Genomic DNA, 17,469 nt, shown 5'->3' on the forward strand with positions numbered 1-17,469 from the left:
TAGATTTCTTAAAAAAAGACAATACAGATAAAATGTGTCCAAACATGAGGGTTAAAGGGCAAAATATAAATAGACAGTGAACTTGTACAATTGGATTTGTCTAGGTCTGCTTGAATTCATATTATAGGTTATAATCATATTTTCATAATCATTTTTATCTGTGTAAGAATGGGTTTTTGTGGATTAAATCAGTCAGTCAGATGGTTTACTCTTGTTTCACTTTCACTGTTGACAATCTTTTCCTTTTAATAACTGAACCCCTTTAAGCAGTATTGCATATATGAGCTATTGTGCTTAAATATTTGTTTCAATTTTTATCTTAGTTCTGTGACTGAAACTTACCTTACAGAGTTAACCATACTGTGAAATGTTACACAATCATACTGGGTCAGATGCCTACAATGGAAAAATCAATTGCTATAACACTAAGAATGATGAAATATCATTTCTGATGTAGAAACTGCTCATATTCAATTTTGCATTACATCCTCAATTACAATAATAGAAGAAGGTATACGAGGACACGGATACCACTGGTGAATCTTTACAATTTTCTAGGTTAAAAAGGGCATAACTCTAGAACAGTTAATGACTAACAATCCAAATTAGAACTCTTTCTGCATGTTGTGGTTCTTAGCATTGTGTATAAGTTTCATAAATTTGGATGAGGAAAAATTAAGTAAGAGTGTAGTAACAAAAATGAGATGGAAAGACAGAAGAACAGAATGAGAGATGGTCAAGTGTAACACTGAATGCCTCTGTTGCCTATGGTGGGGTCTACAAATATATATTCAACAGAATGTTTTTATACTGAATTACAGCAGCAAAAACTGAGCTGAGCCAATTTCTAATTATCTTATTATATAAGACACTGCATACCTCATAGAAGCTTATATGTGTGAAATATTTCAAAACATAACAGGTGTCAACCTACCAAAAAAAATCTTCAGTGTAGTTGGACCCACAAATTATAAGGATATATGTCTTTATCTCAAGCTATTTGGTTTTAGATCTATATGTCATTTATGTCAGCTCAATCTCTGCACCAAAATGATGACAAGACTTCATGTAGGTGGACCTACCTCAATATCAGCCTCAGAGTCTTGATATCTGTCACAAGCTGTTTAGTTTTTGACCCCAGTTGATGCCAAACTGGGTCCAGCTGGAACCTTATGATTTTATCAAAAGATTTACCGATTGCATTCTCTACTGTAACTTCATCTGCATCAATCTTTAAAGAAATAAAAATAGTATTGAAACAAAGATTTGTCATCAATTTATTCCATGTGAGCATCTTTGTTCTTTAAAATGTTTTGTTGTGAAATGCAAGCTTTCCTCAATCCATGAAAACTGATACCCAAGAAAATAAATTAATCCACAGTATTGCATGAAAACTACTATTTAAATTTTAACTAAGAAAAAACACATTTTTAAAACATGAAAGAATCAAACGAAAAAGTACTTTTGATTTCTATTTATAGGAACCGTGTGCTAGCATCATAAACTGATTTAAATGATCAAACACAAATGACTGTACAATTACTCACTGCAGTTGTACATCTTTTCAGTTCTTTAATACAGGCATTAATCAGATCCAACAGAGCTGTTTGACAGGCCAGCATGGTTGATGTAAGTTTTACTTGGATTTCTATTACATCAATCTGAAATATACAAGCTCACAGTTAAATTTCTGTTTGCTGACTAAATAGGAATTTTAATTGAAAAACATATGTTTAATAATCATTCCCTGTTTCCATTCTCAATTTTACCATATGCTCTTTCTCAGAAACACATTGTGTCAAAAAACTACTTGAATAATGTACAATTTACAAAATATTTACAGCCCTATATAACAATCTAAAGTATATTTGAGAGGGTTGTGTTTCTCATGTCCTAGTAAATGATGTCTTTACCTATCAAATTAACCACAAAAACAATGACTTTTAAATAATGCCACCCCATTGATGAATTGCTTCATTATAGTTTTCATACCTGATTTTTTTCTAACGTTGCTACAACGCTTGCATGAAACCTTGGCCATAGATACAGATTTCTGACAAATAAATTCTTCATGGTATGCTCCACATGAGCAAATCCAGATGTAAATGCATGTGGACTGTCAGAGAAGGCTTTAATGAATCCTGTCTATAAACATAAAAAAAAAAATATTCACAATTTTTAGTTTTACTGTTTCAGCTTTTTCAGCAGTTTTACAAAAATATAAGACAGATCCAACAAAAAAATCTCCCACATTAAAACTATCAGTAGTCTTTGATACTACATTATCTTGTATTGTTTTATTTGTAACTTGTTTTGTGCTATTAAAATCAGAAATGGATTTTTAGATGGTAATATATCCAGTATCTTATATGATACCACAAGAAAGAAATCACAATGGACATACTAATTCTTTGGATAAATATATTCCCACATGCTGTCAATTATTTTCATGGGTTCAAATTTTTGTTAATTGAGGAAAAGTAGTAGTTTAGTGGATATCTAAATTTGTGTATTGGCCAAAGTCCGCATACAAGATACAAGCTTATACAAAAATTATACTTCATTAAACATTTAAAGGAGTGAATTTCGGTAAGTGCCATATTTGGCCCCTATTAAGTTTAATGGTACAAGATAAAAAATAAACGTTGTCTTAAAGACATGTGAGAAAGTTAATTATCTAAATATGTGTATTGGCCAAAGTCTGCATACAAGCTTTAATATACAAAAATTATATTTCATTGAAAATTTAATTTAGTGGTTTACCTAATCTTATAAAATTTAGTACCCAATAAATAATAATGTATCTGGTAAAAACAAATTTTCATGCATTTTCAATCCACACATATGTTGTTAAATTTCTCCCTTCATTATAAAAAAAAATCACCCTTCAGGATCACCAGTGTGGGGTTTATGATGCTCAGTCGTTAGTTTTTTTATAATGTGTATTGTATATTATTGTTTGTTCTTTTCTCTTTTTATGGAACTTTTTTAAATTTATGAGTTTAAATGTCCCTTTGGTATCTTTTGTCTCTACTTTACTGGAATCTGTGTTAATAAAAAATAAAGGAAACATTTAAAAAGAGTAAATCTTCTCATTTTTAGTGAAAACTCATGTTTTAATAAATAGAATTAATCATGCAATTTATACAAGAAATTGACAAGAAAACTATTTCGTTATTTGCAATGGTATACCTTGTTTTTCTGTCTGTATAAACGTAAAATGAAAGCTTCTTGACATGATTCAATCACCCTAAAATAAAATGTACCAATTATTTCAAAATTATGCCAAAAATAATAATGCAAACATTAATTAAAATTCTAGATATAATCTGTTGTGATAAATAAATGTAATGCGCTTTATACATTGTTGTAAAGCATACATGCAAACACACTCAAATCTCCAAATGTGACCTAATTATATATAAAGGGGCACTAGTGACTAGCTACGAGATATATAAAAAATCTCATATATTATTTTTTGTGCTCAATCATGAATGAAATGCAAATAGTGAAATAATAATTTGCTTTTAGCAGCCAGTATGGTTCAATTTTGTCAAAATAAGCTAAAAAAACATTGATTATGAATTATTCACTTGCAAGTGAATAATTCTACCTCATTGAATCTGTATTCATGTGAACATCAATTTAACCCCTTAGCTTGATATGGATAACACATGAATTGTATGTGTAAAGGTATTTAAAGGAAAAGAATGTCAACATTAAAAGTGAAACAAAGTTAATCATTTGATAAACTGATTCGATCCAAAAAAAATCATTCTTATACAGGAAAAAACGATGATAAACATTTATTTTTCATCTACAATATGAAATTAAATAGACCTAGAATAATCCAACAGCAAGAGTTTGCTTAATCTATTTATATCTATATTTATGTTTACATCGCTTATATGGTCGTCAGATGACTTTAGAGGTCAACTCAATAACTAATTAAATGGCGTCTAGACTAAAATACACAAGAAACGAAGCTATGTATTGTCATGCCCGTGCCCTGTTAATTGTTTATTTTAGACTTTTAATATACATAAGGAAAAAAGTATTGCAACACCTTCATTTTTTAAACATAGTTTATGATAACATTGGCATTGAAACGAACAAAAAATGTTTAAAAAAAAATAATTTTATAACCACAATATTAATAACAAAATGAAGTGTTTTTTGTACAAAAAAATGCATTTTACAACTTTTACTGTAGTCGAACTTTACAATGTCAGACATTTCAAAATTAATCTTCAGATGACTGTTCACATCATGGTTGATCGTTAAACGCCAAAGAATTAGTTCTTTCTGCGCAGCCTCCATTCAAACGGATAACCGCATCTAAACGTCTTCTGATTCCTGCCAAAAATCGACTAATTTGTTGCTAAGGTAGCAGCAACCATTTCTGATAAAGGGCATTGTTTATTTCATGATGTGTTTGAACTGGGGTTTCCTTTCGCGCACTTTCCGCCCAATTGTGTCCCATATATGCTCGATATGGTTCAAATCCGGGCTACGATCGGGCCAAGGAAGATGAACCGAATTCCAATGGCACAATGGATCTTCCTTCACGATGCTTATTTCCAACTTTAGCGAGCATAGCACTACATTGGATACGGAAAACTGTGTGTCTGTTCGTGAGCAAAGGTCTCCGAAATGATCTTATCGCACGATAACCAGTAGCGATGAGTCGATCTCGAACAGTTCTTGTTAAAAGGCTCCTGTATGCCAACCACTCTCTTTTTAGGATTGTATTGTATGCAATGGGTTTCCTTCTGACCAACCTTCATTATGCTTGATTTTCCCTAGCAAAAGGTTTAGGGGGTCTTCTTTATCACGGAAGGTCTTTAAAATCGTTTAGTGCCTGATTTTTATTCTCAAAACGACTTATAGTGGAATGGTGATGCCCAACAATATGTGCAGTTGTTACAGCGACATCCCTGCTTCTCTCATGCTGATAATCTGCCATCTTGTTGCAGTTTAGAGTTTTCGAGGACCCATTACAAGGTGTCAATTACATAACTTTAAAAACTTGGTTATTTAAAGTGTTGAAAACAATGAGGATAAAAACAGCTGTTTTGCTGTTTACAGGTAAAGAAGCTACATGTGCAGATAAAAACTTATCGAGTCGATATTTATTGATTAAACTCAGGTGATACTTAAATAATGTTTAAGTTGTTCTATTTTACCAAATTATATCACAAAAAAATAAAAAGTGTTTTTTTAATTTCAATTTTAATTTGGTGTTGCAATACTTTTTTCCATGTGTATAGTTTGGATAAATATTTTACATTGTTATAAATCAAATATGAGAATTTTATTAAAATTTGACAGCTAGTGCCCCTATAAATATTGTATGATACCAATTTGAGAACAATTTACTTATTTCAGGAAATTTTTGAACAGTTTAGAAAGCCTAATAATACTTAGGGACATTGTCACTCCCTTCTCATGTTGAGGGACTGGTTGAAAAAATATGCTATATTGGATAAGTTATTCCACAAATTAAATTCTTATTATTGATAGTCAGCACTACTGTCATTAGGGAATTGTATACTACATAACATACCGGTACATTTTTTCTAGTTTATCCTGCATAATGATGATCAAATAGACACTTAATGAACTTTAATATTGAAAGTATACAGACCACTCCCTCTATCTGGTAAATGATGTCATAATAGCACACATAATTGACGAACTGTTTTGGTGAAGAACATAACTCCAAAGTGGTCTATTATTAAACCTCAAAGTGTTTTTTTCCCCTAGATTTTCACGATGAACAAATTGTTTGTGAATAGACATACTTTCATGTGCTGATCTAGCACACTTAGTTTTATACAAAAATGTTCAATATAATACAAAAATTCAGAACAAGAAACAATCTACTCTTCAATTATATTGAAAGGGATTGTTACTGTACAAGTTGAATCAAAATAAAAATGAAGCTATTTTACTTGTGGGCTCTGTACACTAGTATGCCTGAGACATGTTCTGATGGAATACGATCTGTCAGGAAATCAACAACCAGAATTCTGGACGTAATAAACAACACTCCTCCCTCCAAATAAACTTTTTGTCTAAAAATAGAAAAAAAGATTATATATACATTTTACTTAACACTGAAGCATATCAAAATCATACTTTTATTTATACTTTTTTCAAAGTTTCAAACAATTTTCAAATAATTCTACAAGACACTTAGACAAATGATGTTGATGATCTTTAGTTTCTGGAATCATCAATATACAGCCTTGTACAAATAGTTTATATTGTCATACTAGTTGCCAACATTGTCTTTTTTCTATTAAATAAAGAAAATGTGCAATTTCAACATATCCACTGAATTTATTGAAAGATGTCATTAATAGTCAGAGAAAAACATGACCTTGTTGATTGCCAAAAATACAGGTATTGTCAGATTGTAGAACCCTGGATGTGCACATGTATATAATAATGATATCAGTTTGGTCTTAATTTACTGATAACAAAATCAATATTCATTATACCAATAAAACATACAACTTTTCTTTAGCAGCAAAAATCTCATAAGCTATTAACATAACATTATAACATAAATACCTTTCAGAAACACTGACTTCATTTGTTATGACTCGTGGTAATGGCTTTACTCCTTCTCTTTCTAAATTCTCAATGAAATATTCCTAAAAGTATAAATTTAACTCTGATGTTTATGTATTCTATGTACAAATATAAAACATTGCGTTTAGTAATAGTTTAATAAAGTTATTAAAGTTAATAACAAGAATGTATCCACAGTACACGGATGACCCACTCTCAATATCATTTTCTATGTTCAGTGAACCGTGAAAGTGGCATATAAATTTTAATTTAAATTAGAAAGATCATATCATAAGGAACATGTGTAATAAGTTTCAAGTTGATTGGACTTCAACTTCCTCAAAAACTACCTTGACCAAAAATTTTAACCTGAAACTTTCATTTTGTATGTTCAGTGGACTGAAATTGGGGTCAAAAATCTTATTTGGCATTTAAATTAGAAAGATCATATCATAGCGAACATGTGTACTATGTTTGAAGTTGATTGGACAACTACTTCATCAAAAACTACCTTGACCAAAATCTTTAACCTGAAACAGGACAGACGGACGGATGCAAGGAAGAACGAAAGAATGAACAGACGGATGCAGACCAGAAAACATAATGCCCCTCTACTATCGTAGGTGGGGCATAAAAATATCAAGTTACAAATCCTGAATGTTTGAAATTTTAGAAACATACACAAATTAGAAGTTACAATTTCAATAAACTGTTATCACAGAGATATGTCTCACTTTTTTATAATTTTGATAATGCAAATGTTGAAATTGAAATAGCAACACTTTAACATGTTAGTTTTGCAAATATTCAAAGTCAATGCACCATGACTGAAGGTACATTGCTAAATAATCTCTATGGAAATGAGATGTGCCATTGCTAATACAACTGCATATTAAAAACTATCGACTTATCACAAGTAGTTCCCTAACCTAAACACAAACAATTACATGTAAACAAAGCAAAATTTCAAAGTCAATAAACCATAACTGAGGGAGTGGGGTCAAATAATCTCCATGGAAATGAGATGTGCCAATGCTTATACAAATGAATACCAAATATCAGTGATCTACCACTAGTGGTTCCCCATAAACCGACCTAATCCAAAACTAATACATCAAAAATAAGCAAAATTTCAAAGTCAATAGACCATAACTGAGGGGGCAGGGCCATAAATCTCCATGGTAATGTGATGTGCCAATACTAATACAACTGCATACCAAATATTTTTGACTTACTTCTAGTGGTTCACTATTAACTAGACCTATTAAATCACAAACTAATACATGGTTGATGCCGCCGTCGGAAACAGCATACCTATGTCTTGCTTTTTGACTCCGTCAAGCGAAACAATTAAATGAACACATATAATATTCAACCATTATTTTGTTCATCATAGGAATTATAATAAGGATAACCAGATGCTCTGCAGGGCACAGCTGTATACGACTGCAGAGGTTGAAACCCGGAACAGTTGGGGCAAGTATGGACACAACATTCAAGCTTGATACAGGTCTGAACTTTGATTGTGATTAAATAGTTGACACAGCATAGGTTTCTGGCACAGAATGAATGTGGTCTGATGAACTAAAACATTTCTTTTTCTTTTGAGCAATACACTATGCTGATGAATATGCTGTTAATATTTTGAAAAAAAAATCTTTTTAATTTCTGAAATGAAAAAAAATCCCCCTTCTTTGGTTATTACTAAATGATTTGAGCCTTAACCCTCCAAAACCATCCCTTTGAAGTATGGAAACTTTTGTATAATTTCAGAGAAATTTATTCACTTGACTGCAAACTACAAAAATGATTAATTTGGGCCCCTTTTTACGCCCCTAATTCCTTAACCTTTTGAACCATAACCTCCAAAATCAATCGCAACCTTCCTTTTGTGGTTATAAACATTGTGTTAAAATTTTATTGATTTTATTTACTTATACTAAAGTTATTTTCCGGAAACCATCTGTCTTTGGATGACGCTGACGATGTGATACCAATATACGACAATTTTTTTTTTAATTTTTGCGGTCATAGAATCTAACCATTATCTTCCTAATATAGATGTTTCTTTGAATTTTTATGCCTTCAAGTTTTTTCTGAGACCACTTACTGCATGTATTACAAAATTGTCATGCAGGAAAATCTAGTGAGATTTAAAATATGTCTTAAGAAGACAATTTCTGATTTTACAATAGAATTTGTATATATATCGTGTATATAGCTGTACAAAACTTGAAAACACTAACAAATGACTTATTTATGTATAGTTCAAATTATTGGAAAATGAAAATTTTCAACTTGACAATAATTGCTAATGATGATATCCTGTCTTTTGCTTGAACATGTCCTGTCTTTAACTGTAACATGGACATGTCCTGTCGTTTGCTGTAACATGGACATGTCCTGTCTTTTGCTGTAACATGGACATGTCCTGTCTTTAACTGTAACATGAACATGTCCTGTCGTTTGCTGTAACATGGACATGTCCTGTCGTTTGCTGTTACATGGACATGTCCTGTCGTTTGCTGTAACATGGACATGTCCTGTCGTTTGCTGTAACATGGACATGTCCTGTCGTTTGCTGTAACATGAACATGTCCAGTCGTTTGCTGTAACATGGACATGTCCTGTCTTTTGCTGTAACATGGACATGTCCTGCCTTTTGCTGTAACATGGACATGTCCTGTCGTTTGCTGTAACACGGACATGTCCAGTCGTTTGCTGTAACATGGACATGTCCTGTCTTTTGCTGTAACATGGACATGTCCTGTCGTTTGCTGTTACATGGACATGTCCTGCCATTTGCTGTAACATGGACATGTCCTGTCTTTTGCTGTAACATGGACATGTCCTGCCTTTTGCTGTAACATGGACATGTCCTGTCGTTTACATTTTTCTTTCTGTTGCAACAGTCAAACAAAAATAAAAAAATATTACTTTCTTCATGCTGTTAAACTCTTAAGCAATATGTACATGTACTAAACATACTTCTTCAGATGATGCTGTGTTTATCACCAAAACTAAATTAGCTGGATCACTGTATACTTTTAAAAAGTTCTGCAGTATTCTGTCTACACCTAAGCCTCTAAAAAAAAAAAAAAAAAATGTAAATCTTTTTTTTGTTTAATCATATATAATGTGGCTGGACGCAATGTTTTTCTATAATCTATATTCAAACCTTTTGTTCTGCACAAGAAATAAAAGGTCATGCACTGATGCACATGAAATTGTCAAATTTCATTTCTAATTGTTTCTAACAGAATTACTCGTTATGAGAGGTGATCTATAATTCATAAGTAAAACATTTACATGTAAAAATGTGTAAAGTCATGAGAGTACATTATGTTTACGTATATATTAGATTGGTGTATTTTTTTTATATATACTAGAACACACCCGTGGTATCACGGGTCCGTGACTGAATTAAAGTATATAACTATGCGCAAGCCTTATTTTAGTATTAGTATTGTCATCTGATAAAGTCATGCCGATTATAAGATACACAGTTTTTCTCTGCTTTCAAGTCTTTCTGTTTTAACCCGTCGAACTGAAACAATAATATTAAATATTTGGAAAACAAAAGGTCCTGGAATGGAGTATTTTTAATCAACAGCATTGTCCTATATAAGTTATAAATAAAGTTGAATTCTTTCCTTCGCTGTTTTACGTCATGCCCACTAACAAATTGAAAACTGAACCTATACGCCTTATTTTTAGTCCAGATTTTTAGTATTTGTATTGTTATCTTAGAAAGTCTTACTGATTAAAATACTACAATAGGTAACAATTTGACAATTTAGTAGTGTCAACCCTGTGGTTATGACCCATGTATATAGCATATTAATCCTGAATACAACGTTTGGTGGTGCGCCTGTCAGATGCAGAACGTACAGATAAGGTAATAGGTAACAGGGAACTATACTATTGGTATCGGTAGCGGACTCGACCCGGAACTTCTTAATTATTGGCGATAACAAAAGGGCCTGGAGTGGTGTAATTTTTAATCTACACCTTTGTATTATATTAGTTATATATAAAGTTGAATTCTGTGGTTCGTTGTTTTTACGTGATGAAGGCTGACAAATTGGACCTCGTAATTTTAGTATTATAGATAAAGTATGTCTGAGCCAGTGACAACTCGACAACTGATTTATATATAAAGTCAGTTTCAGTCTATGTCAACTGATTTAAAGCACTGGTATGTGCGTATAATTGGATAAGCTAAAAGTGAAAAAAATAAGTGTCAAAGTGATTGGCAAAGGTCTCCAAATAAATGACTCAAGTTATTATCAAGATTATGGTATTTAATTAAATCCTTTAGGAACAAGACTGTCACCCTTATTGTTCATGTTGTTTAACTATATAAAAATGAAGTGCTGAAATGACTATTATTACATGGCCGAAACGACCAAGGACGAACTGACTCGATGCCATGGCCGAAGCGACCAGGGAGAACCGGCTATATGCGAATGGCCGAAACACAAATATTATACTAAAACTGGATTTTTCCAGTTTCAAGCCTTATCCTATGCTTTATTGTAAGCCATGTAGTTATAACTATCTAATCATACAGTCAAACAAACTGTAAGTAATATAATAGTCCGTACTTTGCTGTAATTAGAAGCCCATCTTCATGAAAAGAGTCCAAAAAGATCTGGTTTTCATATTCCAGGGTCTTCATGAAGACATTCTTAATTTACTGACACATTTCTATAAGTTGTGTTGTTTTGCCTTGATTAAGTTCATCTTAATCGGTTCTAAAAAGTAGAGAACATCGCAAAACATTTATTTCACAACAAAATCCATCTTGGAGATCATGGGCGCAGCCATTTTGAAAACAAAAATAAAAAGATAACTTATTGAAAAAATATATAAAATGTTACAATCAATAATTGTAATATGAATCAAATTTTCGCTAAATAAGAGGTAATTGAAATAACAAATTCCTCATTTTTGCAAGGTTAATGAAGTAATATATGAATGATATCAATAATTGTTATCATATAGTTCAAGAATGTGTGAAGTCTTATTTGCGTTTGAATTGGCACAAATATTTCACCCCACCCAAGCTTTTGTATGACCTACTAATAACACACAAGAGAAAAGAACAGTTGGCGTTATTTTTGAGAAATGTAAATTCTTAAAATTTAATGAAATTATCTCTTAACTTATAAGTAAATTAAGATTAAAAACACGAGTACAGCAAAATTATTAAAACCGATACCAACACTTAGCACATGTGAAACAAGATAGTCATCTATATTTACACGTTGATAGGGCTAGAAACAAGTGCCTGTGATACATGACCATGTCTGCATTATGTGCTACTGAATTTTTAAACTAAAAAAATCTTCTTAAATGATGTGTTTTGTAAATTGTCGTTCATTTCAAACAAGGACGTATTTATTGTCAGCCCTTAAAAATACAATTAACTTCTGGCTTCATATCATTAATATGGACAGTGAGAGTATGGTAAAGAAAGCATACAATGAAAACTTAAACTTTCCTAATGGTTTTTGTAGTATAAAAATTAAAAGTGTTATTAGGTAAACTTGGTTTTCAGCATGTCTGGGAAAATCAAAATACTATGTCAAAGAAAAAATACTTTTTTTCATTTCAAAAGAAATTAAAAGAGGAATTCATAAAATACTGGAAACAAGCTCTTTTTTTGTGACTCTAATAATGGTAATAGTCATGGTAATAAACTAAAAACATATCACAAAGTTAAAAATAATTTTGAATTGGAAAAATATCTTCTACTGGACCTTATTATATGCATTTTTTTTTAAATATATATCTGCCATTAAATGCTAGTGCTTATATTTATTTATTTATTGCTTTTATGCTTTTAGTCTGTTATATTTTATGATCCCAAGTGATTTGCTGATTCACCCTTTTCAATGCACATATAGGCGCTTGCCACATGAACTTTGACTCTGGAGACTCACAAATCAAATAGAGTTGCTTTCATTATATTGCATGTTTTTTTAGTTTTATTTGGTAGTATTTGCATGATGCTGCATGTTTTTTTATGTGATAGTCGGTTAAAGAGCTCACCAGAGCTCATGTTTTCTCTGTTATTATGTATTTATATGCCGACTCTAAATAAAATTTACTTACTAATACTTACTTACTTACTTTACTAACAAAAGTGTTATTTCTAAAATGGTAAAAATCAGAATTAGTAATAGTATATTACTAATAGAAGTTGGAAGATATACTAGAACACCTTTAGAACAGAGAATTTGTCCAATTTGTAAGGATGGAATTGAAGATTAGTTCCATTTCCTCATTCAGTGTAAAGCGTTAGAACTTAATAGAAATGTACTCTTTTGTAATATAGTTCCATCTTTTGTTAATATGTGTGAACAAGATAAGTTTAGTTTCATTTTGAAAAGTAATGATACAGACATTAGTACTGTAAGTGTAGCTGGAATAAGCGACATGTATAATTTGAACATTCATTTAAAGCAAACATAATGTTGTTAAGAGCTTTTATAGTATTAAAGCTGATTGTAATAGCTTGAATTAATAATTTTGTATGAATAACACCTCCACGCAATGTAAATATAAAATATGTATCTCTTATCTTGATCATTGAGAAAATATGTTTGGTTGTTGTTTTTTTTTTTTTTTTTTTTTGTTTGTTTATTTTTGTATTTGTATTGTAAATGTCGGCTGGTATCATTTCTGTATAGGAATTTACACCAATAAAATTATTTAAGATATTTGTTCTTGATTTCAAACATTTGTCAAGCACTTTAAAAAAAACAGTAAAAATTTGCCTTGTAGTGTATATATTTTCAGGAGCATAAGTATATTGAATGGATTTGACACTGTCTAATTGTTGCTGATTTTATTGTCGAGTCATAGTTAATAAAGATGCGATACAGAAACAGACCTGTGTTAAAAACTTACTCTCTATTATCCTATTGCTAATAATATAAAATGATGTCATTCAAAAAAAGTTTTGAAGTAATGCCAGTGTATAGAATTTGAAATCTGTCAATTGAAATTTGTTATCGCACTCGTTTTATTGCAGAAGGGTTCAGAGTGCAAACAGAAAACAAAATGCTGATTGCATTCCCGAATCTACACACCAATAGAAAATTCTTAACATGAAATAAATCACACTTATTTTGGTCATTTTATATGTCAAAATATATTTACTTTATGATAAAACTTGTATTTATTTAGGATTAAAAATGAGTGGTTAATTTATTAAGCAGTTGCGATAGTTTTTCAGTCAGACGCTACCAGATATTTGTCATCATGGTCATTGCAACTATATTGTAATAGATGTATATTTTCTATCAACATTACAATGATTAATTTATTAAATAAAAAAGATCAAACTTAATTATACTTGAATTAACATTATGATGAAATAAAATATCAGAAAAGAGTAATGTTAATATTAAAATAGGATTAAACAATACATTTTTTTTCTTGATAGTTATCTGTTCTTACATCATAAATCCCTAAATAAAATAGGGAAATTAAAGCAGGTTAGAATACATGTACTGCATTTGTTTTATATACATTAGTTGCACCTTCTATGAGAATTTTACCAATTTCAATTTTTGCATGCATGATGAAATCTTTACATGAAATAATAGAGTATTTTATGAGAATGAGACAGCGACTCAAATAACAAAACTATATTGGCCATCTCAAAGTATTTATCAATAGTCTGACAGCTGAACCATCAATCAAAAGTTGCTGATTTGTTCTAGTACCAAATTGTCTTTCTTTGGTGCAGAATTATTATTCTACAAAGCCAAAATGGCCTTATACCATGTATACAGAGGTGTCTAGAATTTGACTCACCTTAAATATTATTACAAGATATACATGTAGGTGAAAAATCTTTGAAATGAATAAAAGGAAATATGGTAAACATCAAAGAGATAGCGCAACCTTACAACCCCAAAGATGAAAGAGACTTAGAAAAGTGATCTTCCACTCAAAAGAAAACCAGTGTATGTTCAATGTGCTTTTTTCTTTCAGAAAACAAAATGGGAAGAAGAAAGAAGGCAAGAAAGGCACCTCCAAAGAAGAAGAACGTAGAACCACTTGACTCCCAATTCAATTGCCCATTCTGTAATCATGAAAAATCATGCGAATGTAAAATGTAAGATACATGCATATATGTGTGTAAAGAACTACTAGAGTACTATTAACTTGTAACTACTGTAAACCAACTTATTTTCACAGATACTTTATTTTGCGTTAAGTCCTTTCCATCCTAATTATTTATTTTTTCTCTTCCTATCAATAGTAAATAAATGCAACATTTTCTAAATATAAATGCCCATGGAATAATTCTTTTATTTTTTTACTCTTCCTGTGATTGATGAAACCTGAAGCTCTTACTGTTACAAAAGCAAGGAATTGTATAAAATATTTGCTAAAACCAATTTTCAGTGCTACAGAGGGAAAGTAATATATTTATATATTATGTGGGTTTGATGCACTTTTCAGAAAAATTCTGAATGTACTTTATCAGAAACTCTTAAATCCAAAATTTGAAAGCCAATGATGCAAAAAATATATTGTTAGCATCAATGTATTCTATATATCATGAATAAAATTGAGAATGGAAATGGGGAACGTGTCAAAGAGACAACAACCCGACCAAATAAAAAACAACAGCAGAGGGTCACCAACAGGTCTTCAATGTAGCGAGAAATTCCCGCACCCGGAGGCGTCCTTCAGCTGGCCCCTAAACAAATATATACTAGTCCAGTGATAATGAACGCCATACTAATTTCCAAATTGTACACAAGAAACTAAAATTAAAATAATACAAGACTAACAAAGGCCAGAGGCTCCTGACTTGGGACAGGCACAAAAATGCGACGGGGTTAAACATGTTTGTGAGATCTCAACCCTCCCCCTATACCTCTAACCAATGTAGAAAAGTAAACGCATAACAATACGCACATTAAAATTCAGTTCAAGAGAAGTCTGAGTCTGATGTCAGAAGATATATATTGATGCAAAAAATTCATATACAGTGAATTCGAAGACATGTAATTTCTATTTTTCAGGGATAGAGAACGAAACACTGGAATGATAACATGTACTGTATGTCTAGAGGCATTTCAAACAACAATTAATTGTATCCTTTAATTTAAATCAAGAAACAAACAGGATCTGCTCTGTTTAGCATTTGTATTGTCTTGTGCCTAACCATGCTAAGAAGAACTTTATTTTACCTGCTTAAATCTTATTTATACTTCTAAAAAATGTCATAAAGCACAGACCTTATTATTTTCTATAGAGGAACTAAAAAAATGTTATACAATGTACCTGAAGAAGAAAAAAGTGCACTTTATTTACGTACAGGCATGTATGAAGAAATATAAGGTCATGAATATTAATTTTACCAAAACCTACTTGTACATGTTATCAAAATAATTGTAATGCACTTAGCCATAAGTTTGTAAAAAAAAAAAATGGTGGGTGGGGTACCAATCAAAGCAATCTTCAATTTTAAATGGTCTATTTACAAAAATCTTTTAATTAGAGAAAACAGGACAAAAACTTGTGTAAAAATTGACTGATTGATGGTTGAAGACAATCTACAAAATACTCTCTTTTAATGTTGGATCAAGAAACACATAGTTCCTCCAGATGCCATATAGAAAATTGATGCAAATAAAAATACACTTGTATTTTTATCTTTATGTAAATAACATCTGTTTAACATTGTTTAATATTTAGTAGGGATCTAAGGAATAGTAGCTGAAGCAGAGGATCATTGTATAAATGTTGTACCTTAACAAATTGACCAGATCTCTCTGAACCAATAGATGTATATGGTGATTGGATTGATGCTTGTGAATCTGCCAATCAGTGAAGTTTTTACAGCTGTTTGTTAGGAATGGATCATGTGACAGAATTGGAGATTACATTGTCAACAACTTTGAACTCTTATATTGTTCTTTAAAAGATGATTTTAAATGAGTTATACTGTAAATTGTGTAACAATTCATTACAAATCTAAGATCAAAATATGCCATCTTCAAAAATGTACAGGCATGTTTTATTTGTAAAACCTTTTAACAATTCCAGATATTGGGACAATGAGTTCTTACTGTTAAAGAAAAGTAAATTATGAAACAATTTTATTCAGTTATGGTGTATATATTCTAACTGGGAAGGCTTATATCATTATTTAGTTAAACGAAAAAGTAAGTATGCAGCTTAAAAATTTCAATACTTCCAACTTCCGTAAAGCAAATTTCTAAAAATAAAACATTTGAAAAAATAAATGTTCTTTTTCAATAGCAAAAATTTGTAAAAAAATATACTTTTGTATAATTCTGTAAAATTTATAGCTTTAATCTACAGATTAAAATAAACATCTGCATGCATATTACTTATAATTTTCATAAAAAAAAATAAGCAAAGGTTGTGTACAACACAAGGTGAAAATGGATATTTTACAATGCATTTTCTTGTTAAAAATGACCTTGAATCAATCATTTATGTTTTTATTTTTTTAATACATAAGCATGTATTGTGTATACATTATTTCAAAATAAACACTTTTGCTTATACATTGTAGTACAAGTTATTGAACATGTTTAAGAATCATACCTTAATCATTTGGTTTAATCAACTCTAAATTGACCTGTCATATATCTTTGATAGTCTTTTACTTTATTTTCATTTTAAATCCAAAGTGATTTAGAGCTTGACATATAATATTGGCACCTGTCTGTTATTGAAGATGTGGTAAGATTGTCAATGAGACATCTCTCCACAAGAGACTAAATGACACAGAAATTAACAATAGATCACTGTACCACCTTCATTTGGGACATTTTGTTCATGCAATGAAAATTGATGCGACTGTCGTACAAGTGAGAGGTTTAGCGC

General features: G+C 30.9%; 2 protein-coding genes across 4 annotated transcripts in view; one reads left to right on the forward strand and one right to left on the reverse strand.

Moving 5' to 3' along the window:
- The window catches only part of LOC139501254 (DNA repair endonuclease XPF-like), a 29,202-nt gene extending 17,771 nt beyond the window's left edge, over window positions 1-11,431 (reverse strand). Inside the window, exons 1-9 of one of the 2 annotated variants that reach the window (XM_071290285.1) lie at window positions 11,187-11,431; window positions 9,568-9,664; window positions 6,580-6,662; window positions 5,955-6,077; window positions 3,193-3,250; window positions 1,993-2,145; window positions 1,548-1,661; window positions 1,083-1,231; window positions 343-396 (exon numbers count right to left, since the gene is read on the reverse strand). In XM_071290285.1, coding sequence (XP_071146386.1) covers window positions 343-396; window positions 1,083-1,231; window positions 1,548-1,661; window positions 1,993-2,145; window positions 3,193-3,250; window positions 5,955-6,077; window positions 6,580-6,662; window positions 9,568-9,664; window positions 11,187-11,260 — 905 coding nt within the window. In that variant the 5' untranslated portion in view covers window positions 11,261-11,431. The remainder of the gene's footprint in view (window positions 1-342; window positions 397-1,082; window positions 1,232-1,547; window positions 1,662-1,992; window positions 2,146-3,192; window positions 3,251-5,954; window positions 6,078-6,579; window positions 6,663-9,567; window positions 9,665-11,186) is intronic. The other variant, XM_071290278.1, reaches the window with a different exon arrangement.
- On the forward strand, window positions 11,029-17,147 carry LOC139501266 (transcription elongation factor 1 homolog). Of its 2 annotated transcripts, none has more exons than XM_071290306.1 (4): window positions 11,029-11,163; window positions 14,590-14,713; window positions 15,633-15,703; window positions 16,380-17,147. In XM_071290306.1, the coding sequence occupies exons 2-4, from the start codon at window positions 14,598-14,600 to the stop codon at window positions 16,442-16,444; spliced, it is 252 nt and encodes an 83-aa protein (XP_071146407.1). In that variant the 5' UTR covers window positions 11,029-11,163; window positions 14,590-14,597; the 3' UTR covers window positions 16,445-17,147. The 2 variants fall into 2 exon arrangements, with proteins under 2 accessions (XP_071146407.1, XP_071146399.1); XM_071290298.1 differs by lacking the exon at window positions 11,029-11,163 and adding an exon at window positions 11,603-11,711.
- The last annotated feature ends 322 nt before the right edge of the window (window positions 17,148-17,469 follow it).

Source organism: Mytilus edulis, chromosome 1 (genome assembly GCF_963676685.1).
Source record: "Mytilus edulis chromosome 1, xbMytEdul2.2, whole genome shotgun sequence".
In the NCBI taxonomy this organism is placed as follows: Eukaryota; Metazoa; Mollusca; class Bivalvia; order Mytilida; family Mytilidae; genus Mytilus; species Mytilus edulis.

Excerpts from the sequence above, each read along its gene's own strand:
- LOC139501266 (XM_071290306.1), top strand. The coding sequence starts at position 14,598 with ATGGGAAGAAGAAAGAAGGCAAGAAAGGCACCTCCAAAGAAGAAGAAC. Across the intron at positions 14,714-15,632 it reads AAATCATGCGAATGTAAAAT|GGATAGAGAACGAAACACTG; the intron begins GTAAGATACATG and ends TCTATTTTTCAG. Across the intron at positions 15,704-16,379 it reads ATTTCAAACAACAATTAATT|ATCTCTCTGAACCAATAGAT; the intron begins GTATCCTTTAAT and ends CAAATTGACCAG.